The following is a 16,285-nucleotide window of genomic DNA, read 5'->3' as shown; positions in this document are numbered from 1 at the left end:
GTCTGTGTGTGTGTCTTTGTACTTGCAAAGGCTCTCCAGTAACGGTTGATGAGATAGCGATCCAATGTGCTGTACTGTAAACAATCGTAACTTAAACGTCCAATCATTGTCCAATAATTTATGAGCCTATAAGTTACATTGTGTCAGTCATCTTGATGTTTTTGTGTCTGCACTGTCTTGATGTTTGTGAGATGTTTTTTTAAGAGAGAGAGAGAGATCATTTTATCATTAATTTTCATAGTTACAAAGTAATGCTAGAATAAAACTGGTAGCAAATTACATTTCCACATTTTGTTACAATGAAATACATTTGCACAATATATAGCTTGTTTACTTGTGTTTTTAAGCCTCTGTGATGTATTAAATGTTGATTCAAATTCTCCTGATTTTAATATGACATCAAGATAACATTATCTAGCTACAGGTAGCTGATATGAGGTTATGTTGACTTGTGATGGTCTTAGACGCATCAGTTAGAACAGGTTTAATATAAACAAATCACTACATACAATAATTTTCGTGTTAGCTATCCGGAGTTATACATAGCTGCGAAGTTACAGGTCTGTGAGAGCCAGAAATCTTGCTTGTTTGTAGGTGACCAAATACTTATTTTACCGAAGAATTTACCAATTAATTCTTTAAAAATCCTACAATGCGATTTTCTGGATTTTTTTTTCTCATTTTGTCTCTCAGAGTTGAGGTATACCTATGATGAAAATTACAGGCCTCTCTCATCTTTTTAAGTGGGAGAACTTGCACAATTGGTGGCTGACTAAATACTTTTTTGCCCCACTGTATATACATTGCTGTATAATTTCCATATATTATTGCAAATTAAATAACAAAAATTATTATAACTTTTTTCTTGTCTGTTAATAATAATAATAATAATAATAATAATAATAATAAAAACTAAACATTAAAAGGATAGTTCACCAAAAAATGAAAACGCTCATCATTTACTCATCCTCTTGTTGATCCAAACCTGTATTATGAGTATTGTGAACAAAAAAAAAAGTATTCCACTGAAGATATATAGTCAATCAGGTTTGGAATGACATGAGTATATGATGACAGATTTAGACTTTTTTTTTGGTGGGGGGGAACCCTGCAAATTTTTTTATTTCTACACTGATTTTATTTGTAATCCTCATATTTTTATTGTAATCCTCATTTTTATTGTTTTCAAAATGTGATAAATGTAGTTGATGTAGTTGTTTGTGATCTACACAAATGTTGTTGTGTAGATTGTTTGTTCAAAGTACTTGTTGTTCAAAGTATTCATCTTCAGTCCAGTTGTGTGTGTGTGTGAGAGAGAGAGAATGAGAGATGGGGAAAGAGAGGAAGATTGTAAGTGTAATCAAGCATGTAATGCACAGGTGTGCATGTTGGTGCGTCAGTAATATTGCTGTAGGCATATATGAGCAGTTATGTTACATCAAAGTGTGTACAGTATCTGCATATCACCATCTGATTGTAACAACTGTTTGCCAAGTAGTTTCCATCTCATTAATTATTAATATCTGAAATATGGTATGGTGCTTTAGGGTCCAGCATTTCCATTTTTTGAGTTATATTTACCTATCCTGTTTATTTTTTATACGTGTGTGTTTAGGAATGCTTACTGTGTTTAGTTACACTGTCTCAATGATTGAAGAGAGGAGGGTGTTCTTGTGTTATTACTGCCATAATTTGCTGGTTAACTCAAAGGATGGTGTGCTGAGCATGAGAGAAACTGTCTCATTGGGCAACAACTGTCATCTGTTTCAAAGAAATAGGACAACGCAAGGCTGCATTTATGAAATGATGCATTGATTTAAACTCTGTGCTACTCTGACACAGAGCATTTTTTTGCTTAGTTGCTTCAGTGAAGTTTTCCCAACAACTTTCATTAAAAGTACAGGAATTATGAACTCCTTCCTTCGCTTTGTCAGACACCTCTCTCTCTCTTTTATCAGCTCTTTCTTCTTACCGCACGTGGTAATTAGGGGCAACTGCACAAAAGGTACCTAGAGAGATTACCTTGAGTCTAATATTCTAATAGCATAGTACTTTGCATGCTCAATTAGCCCATCCAAAGGGCTCAATATGCAATCTTCAAGCACCAGTAAGGCGATGGGTGTGGCCTCGCTCGGGATTCTGACCATTCAGGATTAAACAGTGAACTGAATTTATGATCAATATGCTTTCAGATGCTGCATTTAAAGAGAAAGCACACCCAAAAACTAGAAGTCTGTCATCATTTACTCACCATTTACATCATTTACTAATTGTTCAAATCCCATAAGACTTTTGGTCGTTTTTGAAACCCAAATGAAGGCCTTTTGAATGAAACAGAGGAATTCCTGTTCCTTGGTTGAAAGTCCATGCAACCATACATTTTCAAGCTTCAGAAAGTTCATAAAGGTGTAAAAGAAATCATTATGAATCGAGCGGTTTAATCCGAGTATCTGAAGAGGATCACTTTATATGATGAACAGATTTAATTTATTCATATAAACATTGATCATCACACATACAAAGCCTTTAGGGTGTAGAAGTAGGGTGAATTCAGGTGAAGTGGGCTGTTTAAAAGTGATTGTACTGTGCTCAATGGGTTTACACTTTCAGAGCATAAAAATGGTCTTTAATTAATGGGACACTTTTTTAAATGATCAAATAGTTTTGCCTGATGCAATATGACCCTGCTTGTGGCTACACCTCAAAGGAGGACTTCCTCATCATGAAACGTAGTAAGACCTGCTTTGACATTCAGAATTTCATTTCTAAATGACAAGGTTGCTCACAAAATGTACAAAATAGCTGGCACATTGCTGACTTTTTAGAAAACAAAAATGGATGTGCGGTCAGGAAATTCAAGTCAGATATGCAAGGAAGAAAAGAGAGCGCAGAAAAGGTTAGGCATGAAGTTGAATCTGCAGTAAAAAAAAAAAAAAAAAGGTAGATGCAGAGTATAAAGCTTTAAATAAGGTTTTTTTTTTTTTTACAATATTACATTTAAAATGTTCCTTTTATTCAAAAATAGTTTTTTGTTACCCCTGTTTGTTGTTGCATGTCACATTTTTAATATGTTGTAGTGTTTTTCATCAATATTCCATTTGGAATACTTTAATATACTAAAGTATACTTTAAAGATTTAAAGAACACTAAAACTGTACATACAATGCAATTAAGGGTAGAGCACATCAATTATGGTAAATGGAAGCTCAAACGTGACTTCTACAAGAACCAATGAGGTTTGTTCTCTTGTTAAAAAAAAAAGTATGGTTGAGCTTCCTTCTTTACCATATTTGCTCCTAATCTTTTGATTTAACTTTTTGAAGCGTCAACGTTTTGGTATAATGGACTTTCATTGGAGAAACAGAAATCTCTCAGGTTTCAATTAAAGGGGTCATATGATGCAATTTCAAGTTTTCCTTTCTCTTTGGAGTGTTACAAGTTGATTGTGCATAGATAAGATCCCTGAAGTTGCAAAGACTAAAGTCTCAAAACCAAAGAGATATTCTTTATCAAAATTAAGACTCTGCCACGCCCCCCTAAAACGGCTCATTCTAACACGCCCCCACATATCTACCTCACTATGTGGAAATATTTGCATAATTCCACCCAAATGTTCACGCAAAGAAAGAAGGCATGGTTTCAGTAACCGCAGTTAGTGTTGAAGCAGCCATGTCAGGGAGACGCTGTGTGTTTCTAGGCGAAAGCAAAAGCACTTTATTTGGCCTTCCGAAAGTAGATGCATTTAGGAATCTTTAAGATTATTTGCAACAGAACAGCAATGCATTTTTATGGACGATTGTGAAAGCGAAACTACTTTGTTTGGTCTTCCAAAAGAGGACGATATCCGCTTCGTCATGCCTGGAGCTGATCCGTGCTGGTCGCTGAGAGAATACATCAACTTTCACCGTGGACAAAGCGGAGTCCAGCCCGCCTCAGCTCACTCTATCCCGGCCTCAGCGCACGCTAAGCCGGGGCTTACCCTCACGCTAGGACGTTGTGTTTTTCGTTGCCACTGATGATTCAAACTCGAGTTTTGGGCAGTAGAGTAGCACTTGTTGTTTGTCATTTCTCCAATCACAAATGCAGACAGAGTTTTATGTTTACGCGGCACGATGCAATGCAACGCAACTCGTAAAAAGACAGTATAAGTCATTATAATCAGTAATTATGTCCCCACTGGATGCAACAAATGCCTCGTTTGTAATGGGTTTTAATGTTTATGTCTCGTCGCTCCGGCCGGACACGGCATCAACAGTATGTGAGGGGCGTAACATTTCCGTCTCACGCTTGAGGTATTCGGCCAATCACAACGCACTGGATAGCTGGCCAATCACAGCACACCTCGCTTTTTCAGACCGATGAGCTTTGTAAAAATCGACGCGTTTCAAAAAGGCGGGGCATAGAGGAGAAACAATGATGTACAGTATGTGGAAAATAATGTGTTTTTTGAACTTTAAACCGCATAAACACATTTCATTACACCAAATACACAAAATAATGTTCTTTTTAGCAGCATCATATGACCCCTTTAAAATATCTTCATTTGTGTTTCTTAGATAAATGAATGTTGACGTGAGGGTGAGCAATTGATGAAAGAATTTACATTTTAGGGTGAACTATGCTCCCTTCAGTATTCTTTTGCCATTTTCCCATTTTATTCGATGAAGTTGCGATGATTTTTAATTCTTACCAGTTCCCATGTCTCTCTGTTCTTTCATTAATTATGTTTCACAACACACTGTGACATGCAAGCAAACAGACATTACCACAACAAATGACTTAAAGCCACGTGGTGGGAGTCACCTGTAAAACAATCCAAATCATGCGTGTGTTTCGAGGCAGTCATGTCAAAGATTGAAAATCTACGACAGGCTTTTTGTCATGTTAACAGCAATTCCCATTGACCTTTAATAATGACCACGTCAAACAAAGAGTCACGGATTGTTCAGCGGAGGGCAGATGAGGCCAATAACACCACCATTTCCGATTACATTTACATTTATTTTCTTGGCAAACGCTCTCCTACGGAAGCGATTTGCAAGAGGCTGTGTGCGTTGCATCAGTGCTAACGGTAGCGTGTTTGTGTGTTGTCTGACTATGCAGCGGAGTGCTGGGGTGCACATGAGTGTAAGTGTCAGTAAGCATATGCTATGTGAGCACATGCGCTCTCTATCACTGATTTTATGGTCCATGTCTGTGTGTGAGTGTGTGTGTGTGTGTTTGGTCGCCCTGCGCATCTGTGCCTGAAATTACACGTTAGTGGGTAAAGCCAAGTGTCCACTTGCAAGTGTATGTCTGTGTATGTGTGTTGAGGCGGGCGCAGGAGGAAGCTGACAGCTGGGAGAGTGTATCAGTGTCCATGAAGACTGTGTTGATGTACACAGTGTGTATCCGGCTTATTTTCTGGCACCCAGTGTGTGAGGACAGGCCAGATGTGGTGTGAAAGCATGTGTGTGACTGATTGAGAGAGTGTATTTTGATGTGTGTTTTTATTTCCAGTCCAAGTTGTCAATGTAGAAGAAACTTCGCAAAGGAATTGTTCTGTTTTAAGAGTGCAGGTTTGTTCCTGAGCGTCTCTGTTTGTGGATCAGTTCACATTGAAAAAAGTGAAACGACATTTTTGTCATTTAGTGCATTTTTATAATTGGTCTTATTAAAAATTGTGGTTTCTGGTTTAAATGATAAAACAAATAACACTGCATACAGAGAAAATTAAAAGAAGTTTGTTTAAATAGTATTTTCGCTTGACACCTGCAGAATGTGGATGTATACTGGCTAGTTTTACTGATAGCAAAAATTCGTGTGGGTTTTATTTTAATTTTTAATGTGTCCCTATGTGTTTTAGTACATAACAGAAAATATGTTGCATATTTTAAAAAGACATCAGAATAAACATTAAGCTCTTTATTATAGTAATCAACTTAAATTAAACATTGTTTAATCAAATAACAATATGTTTAATATTATAGCTACTGTAATTTAGCCTTTGTTTGTTAAAATTACGTTGTAAAAAGCCAAACAGTTACTACATTGACTTGCATTGACTCCAGTTCATCAATTATGACTTGTGAAGTAAAAAGCTGCTTGTTTTGAACTGTATTCACTTGTAAATTCAGTCATAAAAATGGAATTTACTGTATACCACGGAATGTCATTGAATTTACCAAATTTTGAATGAATAAATCAAAAGTAGGTCAGTAAACTTAAATCAAAACATGATATGGACTAGTGTCTGTGAATATTAAGCTGCAAAAACACTATTTAAATATGAATCCTACATGTTCTGTATGAATGAATGGCACAGTTTCTTTTACACGCATACTGAAGCGTGCGTGATGCTCTCTGTGTTTTCAGCCTCTGCCGCCTCATCAGCACATGAACACATGAATATAATCGCTAGAACCATCTGAGAGTCACTTCATGAGCATTTTACCATCATATCACATACAAACAGCAACTCAATGGTCTTCAGAGCAACCCGTCAAAATAAAAGTTCAGTTTTACTTGAAGAAACTGTAACAGAAATATATTACTGAATGTAATGATAGTACTACTGCTACTAATAAAATTATTATTAAAACATTATTTTCAAGGAATATTTACTAGAAAAATTATTTACCAGAATTTATTTGCCAGAAAAATAATGCATATTTCATAGGGCCTTAAAAACTTTTAATAAAGTGCTGTTAAATTATGTAAGTTTCATGCTTTCAATTAATTAGACATGCTTTTTGATTAATAACATTTTATTTAACCATTAAAACAGAGTCTAGAAAAATTAAAAGGGAAAAAAACTGAAACCAGAAAAAGTAAAAACAAAACAGAATTTTGAAAAATAAAATGGAATTTGGGAAAAAATAAAATGGATTTCAGAGGGCCCTGAAGATGGTCTATTTAGTGACAAAAGAAAAAAAAAAAGAGGGGGGGGGGGGGGGGGGCGGGGGGAAATGGAATCCTGAAAAATTATAATGGAAAAAATGGAATTTGGAAAAACAAAACAGAATTTGGGAAAAAAGTAAGATGGATTTCACCGGTTGAGTTTATTTTAAATTTTTTTGTCTTTGCAAATATAAATATTTTGGATTAATATTGAATCAAAATGTAATGTTTGAACCAAATATAGTTTGAAAAATAGGCTACATTTGGTTTTTGACAAATCAGAGTTGGTCCAAAGTATCTTTTCTTTTCAGTGCACACATTGTGTTATATGTGTGTGTTGAGTGTTATTATGCAGCTCTTGTTAGTGAAGCTCACTCCTCACAGCAGTGTGTGTCTGAGAGGTATGAGGAGGGATGCTGTAAGCATGCTGCGTTTCAGCTCTACCTCTCCTCCTCCTTCATCTCCTCTCATCAGCACCTCCCACTCATCCTGTGCCACTCCACTGGCTCCCGATTCATTCACTCCCCACCGCACTGAACTGATAGGAGCAACATTCACTTTTGCTCATGTAGAACTGTAACCGCTTTTCATTTTTGGATGCTCATCAGATGCATCATTAGCTTTTTTGAAAGGCTTAATTCTCGATTTGCCAAAAATGTAAAACAATATGTTTGTTTGGGCTGCCCTCTGAAGAAAACCACATAGCGTGTCGTGTAGACCATTCCTTCATCTGTGACAAAAAACACTTTAGCTGCGTCATACCGTAGATGACACGACTGAGTCAATGATATATATGAGTGTCCGAGATATAGAATGAATAATCTTTAAAAAATTTAGTTGGCATGTTTGCATGTGCCAAAGTAGTCTTTATATTCATGTTGGTTTTATATGGTTTTGAAAAAAACGTTTAGGCTATAGCATTTTCAATAATACATTTATTGACCCTAAAAACGTCATGTGGTGTAACAAATAAAGTAGCATGTTTTTATATAACATTTTATTTTTTTAAGTGTTTACTGTAAATAAATTTTTTTGTAAATATAATAAATTAATTCATTCATAAATGTTAAGTTTTTGGTGAGTCCCACCAATGACATTTTAAAACTTGAACTTGCCTTGCCATAAAAAGGTCAAATCATTTTAAGATGCTTGTTGACCTTGCCATACAATCGTGAGGGTCTTCAGGGGTCCATAAATTTCATGTGTTTTTTTTGTTTGTTTTTTTTTTTTTTTAAATTCTGCATGGTTTTTGCACCACATGTTGCTTGATCACACTGATATGTGGGGAAAAAGTTACTTAAATACTACTAAGCACTGAAGAGGTTATAATTAGTTTTTTCTTTCAAGTTTTTTCACAAATGAATAGCATTTTTAATGTATACTGTTTGAGTCAATTTATAGATCCAGACAAAAAAAATGAGTATTGCTTTGTTGACCCGACTGTTGTGTTTTCATTGCCTTTAAATCGGTGTGTTTTTGCTGGATAACTGTAGCGCTCAGTGAGCAGGCCACTCTACCTGATGGATTGCATCTCCTGGCTTGCTTATTTCCCCCGCTCTCAGGAAGTCGGGTCTCTTTCTCCAGGGCAATTTCCACTTTAAATCTCAATCATATTCAAATGGTAGAGTGGCACAACACAGGGCAACTGTTTTTTTTTTTTATTAAACCCCCAAACAGGTTGATGAGGTTTTTCAGGTTTTTTTAAAATGAAACTGTGCGATTAATCTAGGCAACCAATGAATAACTAATGCTCATGGTGGGCAGTCAGTTATCTGTGGATAGAGGCAGGTGGAGGCCATTCCTGGTCATTTATAATTAAATTTCAAGTTAAGAGTCAGTTTGAGCGCTCGGTATCTTTGGAGGAGCTTATTCAACAGCTGAAGCTTGGCTTGCTCGCATCATTTACCACTGTTGTGCAGTGCTAACATTCTTTTAAAGCTGCAATAAATTAGCTCCTCTAGTTAAATCCACCTGTACAATAAAAAAGGAAGTGCTGAGGCCCACACTGGTTAAAGAAATCCATAACCAGCCTTGAGGTGCTCTGATGCTTTGTGCATTATACAGAAGCTCAGATCTTCTGAGGACTGGTGGTGTTATGGAGGGTGAAGGCAGAATTTAAGACAGACGCTGCCCAGGGGCTCATAGATTTTGGGTGGTTTATCATCCAAGTTGACTCACGGCATTTCCCCCGGTGTGTCCTTAGAATGCCTCTAATCCTTAAAACACTCCATTGTGCTTGACAGAAGGGCAGGATTCAGGGTCTCAGTGGGGCCTGGAAGCTTAAAGGATGTACTGGTTGAGCCAACCCCAGGCAGGGCATTATGTAGAGTCCGCCACAGAGGTTCATGGTGCTGAACTCCTACTCGAGGGTCCTCGGAGCCAGCTGCTGGCTGGTAGCAGTTTCCAGGAGCCCATTCATCAATGCAGAACCTCTGAATAGCAGCCAGATATTCAACCTAGGCTCTTTGGAAAAACCTGACTCTTGCTATATTTTTGCAAAATGTACCTATACATACTACTGACTGCAGTTTCAAGCTGAAATGACAGCTAGTGGCAGTAAAAGTCCAACAACTTATATTTATTTTTCATAGCAATTATGATTGAAGAGGCAGATTATCAATTAATAAAGACTTACTATCATGCAGCTCCTTGCACAATACTGTGTTATAATCTCAAAACACTTACCATAGTGCATGATTTGTAAACTAATACATTTTGACATTTGATTTGTCATACAACCAGCTCCAAATGTATGGCTTTTCTGGCATAGTAAACTTGCTTAATAGCTCACCTGGTACAGCTTGTGCTCTGGTACGAATCACATGAAATACAAGTCACGATAAAATAGTTCAAAGACTTCTAAAAGCAATTTAAAATGGCACGGTTGCTACAGCAACTCACTTTTGCTTTTGTTAACAATGTTCATTAGGTTTAGGGTATGGTTTAGTGTAGGTGGTATGTTATTTTTTAACACAATAAAGCATTAACCTTTTTGAACTCACCGTATATTTCATTTCCGAACTGCCATGATAAGTGCAACAACCAACTTGGCAGATTCATTTTCGTTTTACATTTTAGCCACTCACTGGACATTTCACTTTAGAATTCTGACACGAAATGTGCAAGAAGCAACTTAATATAATTTTGAAGAAGTGTCTCTACAGGCATGTTTTTCCAATGATCCTGGGTTGGAAATATTAAAAAAGGAGAAAATTTTTTTGATACAGTAGTTGGTGACAATAGGTGGATACATGGCATGGTGTTGTTTAAAAGACTGTTTTAAGAAATCAAGTTTAAGGGAGTCCTATGATTTCAGAAGGAAAAAATAATAAATAGGAGAATTAAGGACCACTGTTCTTTTGTGAATGCAGTGAATGAATTGCAGGGGATCGATTTTATTAGAATGGCTTGTGAAATTGTTCTTTCCTTATGGACAGGAAACTTGTTTTCTCAGCATGGATAAATTGGGTGAAATGTCTTAGGCTTCGCTTGTTATGTTAATTGAGGCCATGGGGGTTGTTTTTGGTGAATGGAAGTTATTAGGGTGGTGATTTATGAATGGGGAGGATTCATAGGTGTTTCTTTGTTTTGTGAATAGGGACAGAAGAGCCTGCTAGATTGAATCGACTCAGCATAACTGCAGAAATGTGCACGTTTGCGGCAGAGGCACTGTGTGATCAGCTGGAACACTACACTGTAAAAAATGTTTTATGTGCTATCTACTAAAAAAATATGGTAACAATATTACACTTAATATTTTGAGTAGTTTTTAAAGCTTGATTTCTTTAATGAAATTTACCTGAATAAATCATGTAAAATCTGCTAAATTATTTAATCTGTGACACAATAAGTTTAATATTATTAGTGAAATGTGCTCATTTATTTTAAAGCTGCAGTCCGTAAATTTTTTTGGTTAAAAATGATCCGAAATCAATATTTGAGCAAGTACATATCCAGCCAGTGTTCAATACTATCGCCTTACTTTAGCCCGATTCACAACGGTTATCTTATAATAATGTTTTCTAACTTGATTGGTACGGGTAGGTTTTCGTGGGAAATTCGAGCATGGCACTGCGTCATTACGTCACGTCTGTAAACATAAAGAAGTTGTCCCGGCTACTAGGCTATCGCATGTGAGGATCCTGCAGGTGGCCGATCCTTTATAGCCTTTTCTCACAGCAGCCAGAATAATGAAATGTATAATTTTGAGGGCGGATTGTAATCCATAAAGGATTATGTTTATGAAACACGTGAATGAAATTAGATTATATTCCAGTTATAAATGTGCTTCTGATTACAGATAGCCTGGGATTACAAAGATTTGTATTTTAAAGAAAACCAGTTCGGAGGGAGCATAATTTTCTTTTTGGGTTCAAAGAATTTCTTAATATGAAATTCGAAGAGTATGACAATTAGATTAGACTGTGCAGAAATTAAAATCTGCACGCTAATACACAATATACTCATAGTCACCAATGATATTAACATTAATCGTTTGAGAATAAAGTATAACAATAATAATAATTTGAACGGTTTGATGTGATATGAGCTAACCGATCTTTAGATTTAATCACCATTGGTAGCTAGATTTATGGTAATGCTTTTTTCCTCAGTTGGTCAGAACAAACGTGGCAGACTTGTTACTTACTTTTTCATTTGGCAATATACGGTGAAAATTCTTATTTGGGTCATATATTCCAAGAAGTAGGCTAGAATCTGTGATTGCGAAGTACAGTAAATATCCACACCGGTGCGGTGACTGACTGCCAGATACTCTTCAGAACATTTAGATTCTTCCGCGCTGGAGTCGTGCCCGCTCACAACCCACGCAAGGAAGATAATTCCGCACACAGCTGCAATTCCGGGTTTTCAAACAGAGATGGCGACAAAGAGGCAAAACTTACGGACTGCAGCTGTAAGTTGATTCTCAAAAGTCTGTGATTTTCAGTAAGGCCTGTTTGCATTTGATTTTGAGCTATCTTATTCAATTAAAAGACCGTATACAGCTAGACAGCTCAAGTAAGAAAAAACTTATAACTGCACTGGTGCTAGCAAAGTTTCTGCTCATTGAACAAAGCATCATGTGTCATAGTGTTAGTATATGCAGTTATCCACAACCTAACCTAAGCTCTACTCTTCTGCACAATGGTAATGACAGAAACTTCAACATAACAGAAACTCTTTCAAATATCAAATATAACTGAACATTAAACATTAACAGATGTTTCCCTTCACTTAAAAACACATAAAATAGCACTAAATTTCAATATTTACTCTCCATATCCCGCCATATGCAAAGCATGCTGGGAACTAACAATCATCACCAAAATAAAACTGCATAATTGAGCTAATTCTCTTAAAATAAATAGGTAGCCTTTCTTCGTTAAAGGGGTCATATGATGCGATTTCATGTTTTCCTTTGTCTTTGGAGTGTTAAAAGCTGTTCGTACATACAGAAGATCTGTAAAGTCACAAAGATTAAAGTCTCTTATAAAAGTGAACGCTCATCCACGCCTTCCTAAAACGACTCTTTCAAACACCCCCCCCCCCCCCCCCCTTTTTTCCCCTCCACGCCGAAGACAGAAGCACAGTAATTGATCTGATTGTAAAATGTCATCTGAAATGCCACTGTCATTAATTATCAATACTTCAATAAATCCGTTTGAAATGTCATAAACTGACCCTGGTTCTCCTCCGATGGTGCGTTAGATAGTGGTCTGCCAGGCCCAAATCAACGGCTCTCATGTTGTCCCCCCCCCCCCCCACATGTCTACGTCACTGTGTGGGAAGATTTGCATAACACTGCCCAAATGTATATGCAAAGAAAGAAGGCGTAACTTTTATTCTCGCTGTAGTATTGTTGCCTCCGCCGTCATGTCGTGGAAACACTGTGTTTTGTTGCGAAAGACAAACTACTTTGTTTGGCCTTCCAAAAGAGGACACAACTAGAAATCAGTGGTTAAGTTTTATTTACAACACTGTTCCAGAACAGTACAACCCAAATATTCGAGTGTGTGCAGTGCATATTATGGAGGAACCTGGTAAGGGACTTAACATTTCTACACGCCCCCACATGTCTACGTCACTATGTGGAAATATTAGCATAATGCCGCCCAAATGTGCACGCAAAGAAAGAAGGCGTGGTTTCAGGAACAGCAGTAGTGTTGATAAAGCCATTTCAGGGAGACGCTGTGTTTCAGTACGAAAGCAAAAGCGCTTTATTTGGCCTTCCGGAAGTAGATGCAATTAGGAATCATGCTGTAGTATTGTTGCCTCCGCCGTCATGTCGTGGAAACACTGTGTTTTGTTGCGAAAGACAAACTACTTTGTTTGGCCTTCCAAAAGAGGACACAACTAGAAATCAGTGGTTAAGTTTTATTTACAACACTGTTCCAGAACAGTACAACCCAAATATTCGAGTGTGTGCAGTGCATATTATGGAGGAACCTGGTAAGGGACTTAACATTTCTATCACACGCTTGAGGTATTCGGCCAATCACAATGCACTAGATAGCTTAATTTTTACACCGGTAGCTTAATGTTAATTAAACGTTTTAAATAAAAATTACAAGATGATTTATTTTTCACAGTGTACACAAGAACATTGTGCTCTTCAATCTCTAAAGCAGTTCAGTGCCTGGTTGCATAAAGCACCTTAAGAATAATTTTCCCTTAAGATCGCCCTTAAAGGGATAGTTCACCCAAAAATTCGACATTATTAACTGTCTTGATATTTACTTTGAAAGCTTGAAGCTCGCGATTATGGTAAGGGGCGTTACATTTCCGACGCGTGCTTGTGGTGTTCGGCCAATCACAATTCAGCTGGCCAATCAGAGCAGACTGCGAGGGGGCTTTGTTGAAAACTACGTGTTTGAGAGAGGCAGGGCATAGAGGACCTACAATAATGTACAGCATTTGAAAAATAATGTGTTTTTTGAACATTAAAGCATGTCAACATATTCTGTTACACCAAATACACAAAATAATGATCTTTAAAATAGCATCAAATGACCCCTTTAAGTATCCCTTAAACCCAACAAGTGTTGCATAAAGCCCCTTAACTGTCATTTTCCTAAGGATAACGTAAGGGTTGGAAAATGGCACGTTAAGTGTTACACAAAAGTCTTCTACAAGTCATGATCGGCCGCTTTATATTAAACAGATTTGAATTTTCTCATTTATTCACATATAAACATTGATCAAATTACAGCACATTACGTCACGTATTCCCAACTTCTGAGCCTGCTCACCTGAAGTTATGGTTGATTGCTCTTCGGCTGGATATCAACACACCCATTAACGTAAACTACACCAGAGCGCGTACATACCTCACGCACCGGATGCTGTGCGCGCTCAAAGATATTTTATTCCTGTATTTTCCTACATATTACCTGGAGATGACTTGAAAAACGCACATAAACCCTATATTGTTGCAATCGTGAGTTTATTGTGTTTACGGTTCTGCTTTTTGTTCAGCTTATTAGATAGGCTACTTCTATGAATCCGGTTTGGACTTTCAGCATGAGAGCGCCCTCCGGCTTCGAGTATGAATGAAACACACACTGCATGAGTGTTTAGCACTTTAATGTTCACGTTGTTTTGGATACGAGTAAAACGTCATGCATAGACTATCTTGTCTCTTTGCATTTAAATATATATTTATTCACATTAGTACCTGAAAGCCTCTACATGGACAGAAATTACGAGAGATCTTTATTTGTTGTCCAAAGATGAATAAAAGTCTTATGGGTTTGAACTGACACGAGGGTGAGTAAATGATTTTTCAGGATTTTCAGTTTTGAGTGAATTATCTGTTTGAGTTTCTGTCTCGTCTGGTCCTTCTCTTTCATATTTGGTTTCCTTTTTTTTGTTTTCCTTATCCGTGTTGTATTGTTTTCTGTGAAAACTTACACCGCTATCTGCATTAACAAAAAACGTGACCATGGCAACAGTCGACTTTTTTAATGGCAAAACCTGGGTCGCTGTCGCGAAACACGTAACGGTTTCCCTTTGCTAAGGGATGTGTTTAAGGGATTATATGCAACACCCTTAAGTCATTCCCTTAGGTAAGGGGAAATCACGCCTTAAGTCTCATACTTAAGGGAAAAACTTAAGGTGCTTTATGCAACCGGGCACAGGGCCTCCAAACAGAAGGCAGAAGTAGAGTGGGAAAATGTGAGTGAGAGAGAGAAAGTGAGCAAAAATGCTGCATAGAGGGCTGTGTGGAAAGGCCAGCTCACAGACTTCTCATTTCAGCTCTCAGGTTATCCAGAATGAATTGAGAAAAATGATTCACACTGAGAGTTTTTTTTCTGTAATGTTGTTCTTGTTTATTTGTTCAGATGTGGCTGCTGTTTCAAACATCTCTGCTTCCTGCCTTCATCAGTGAAATAAATTACGAGATAATGAGAAAGAGGCTGCCATCGAGGACCTGCTATTTCTGACAGTGAATGTTGTGGCGGTGTTGAGCCACAATGAAGGCAAGTGGATTGGTTATTATTTAAGACCAATATCAACATACAGAAGATTTCTGTTTTTTAAGGCTCTAAAAAAAATGTCCGTGTGTCAGCTGGCTGTTCATTTTTCAGCTGTTTGTATTGCATTTATTTGAATTGAATTCTGTACAAATGTATAAGCTATGCATCTGTTAACGTACACACAAATGCTGTGTCCAAAAACTTATACTGAGTAGGTACTACATTTGATGAAGAACTTACTGTGCAAACATGAAAAAGTATGTTCTATATAATAGTGTGGAGTAGTATGTAAGAAATCCAGACATACTACATACGTGGTTTTGTCATGTGACCTACGACGTTGTTTATCTGTCATTCATGACTCCTATCCTGTGGCCTCGTGGGATTGTAAAATGTCCATCAAGTACATAGCCTATTTGGTAGAAATAATATGTCTACTTACTTTTTATTTATTTAATTTTTAAAATATTTATTTAGACATACTACTCTTTTGGTATGCTGTGTTTTCCCCACTTTTTTATGTTAATACTGTATAGTAGATGAAGTACTTTTGACCAAATTCTAAAGTGTTCTTCATAGAGAAGGCAATCCCATAATCTACTGGGATGAGCTGAGTGAAATATATTCAAGATGGCAGAGAAGCATGTGAAATATAAAAAATGGTATATATATTCAAATATTAAAACTGTTATTCAATACTGAAAAATAAAATAATAAATTACAATATTCAGTCTTTTATTTATTTAAATTTTACTCATTTATGTGTGCCATATATATTAATCCATATTAGGTAAAGTTGACACATAATGTGTCCAATGTGGACTTTTTATTTATCAATATAAGGATTTTAGAGTAAAATTTGTATTCTTTCTAATGAGAAAGTATTTTTTATTTTTTTTTAATAATGTTCTCATTTAGCTTTATTATGC

The 16,285-nt window shown here is 36.7% G+C and overlaps 1 protein-coding gene across 1 annotated transcript in view; it reads left to right on the top strand.

The window, feature by feature from the left end:
• Positions 1-16,285, top strand: part of LOC107598406 (glutamate receptor ionotropic, NMDA 2D-like) — a 76,379-nt gene that overhangs the window by 4,925 nt on the left and 55,169 nt on the right. Inside the window, exon 2 of the mRNA XM_016289728.1 lies at positions 15,222-15,359. Coding sequence (XP_016145214.1) covers positions 15,354-15,359 — 6 coding nt within the window. The 5' untranslated portion in view covers positions 15,222-15,353. The remainder of the gene's footprint in view (positions 1-15,221; positions 15,360-16,285) is intronic.

Source organism: Sinocyclocheilus grahami, unplaced genomic scaffold (assembly GCF_001515645.1).
Source record: "Sinocyclocheilus grahami isolate Dianchi unplaced genomic scaffold, SAMN03320097.WGS_v1.1 scaffold251.1, whole genome shotgun sequence".
NCBI lineage: Eukaryota > Metazoa > Chordata > Actinopteri > Cypriniformes > Cyprinidae > Sinocyclocheilus > Sinocyclocheilus grahami.
The sequence above is the reverse complement of the archived record's forward strand: the minus strand, read 5'-3'. Positions and strand labels throughout refer to the sequence as shown.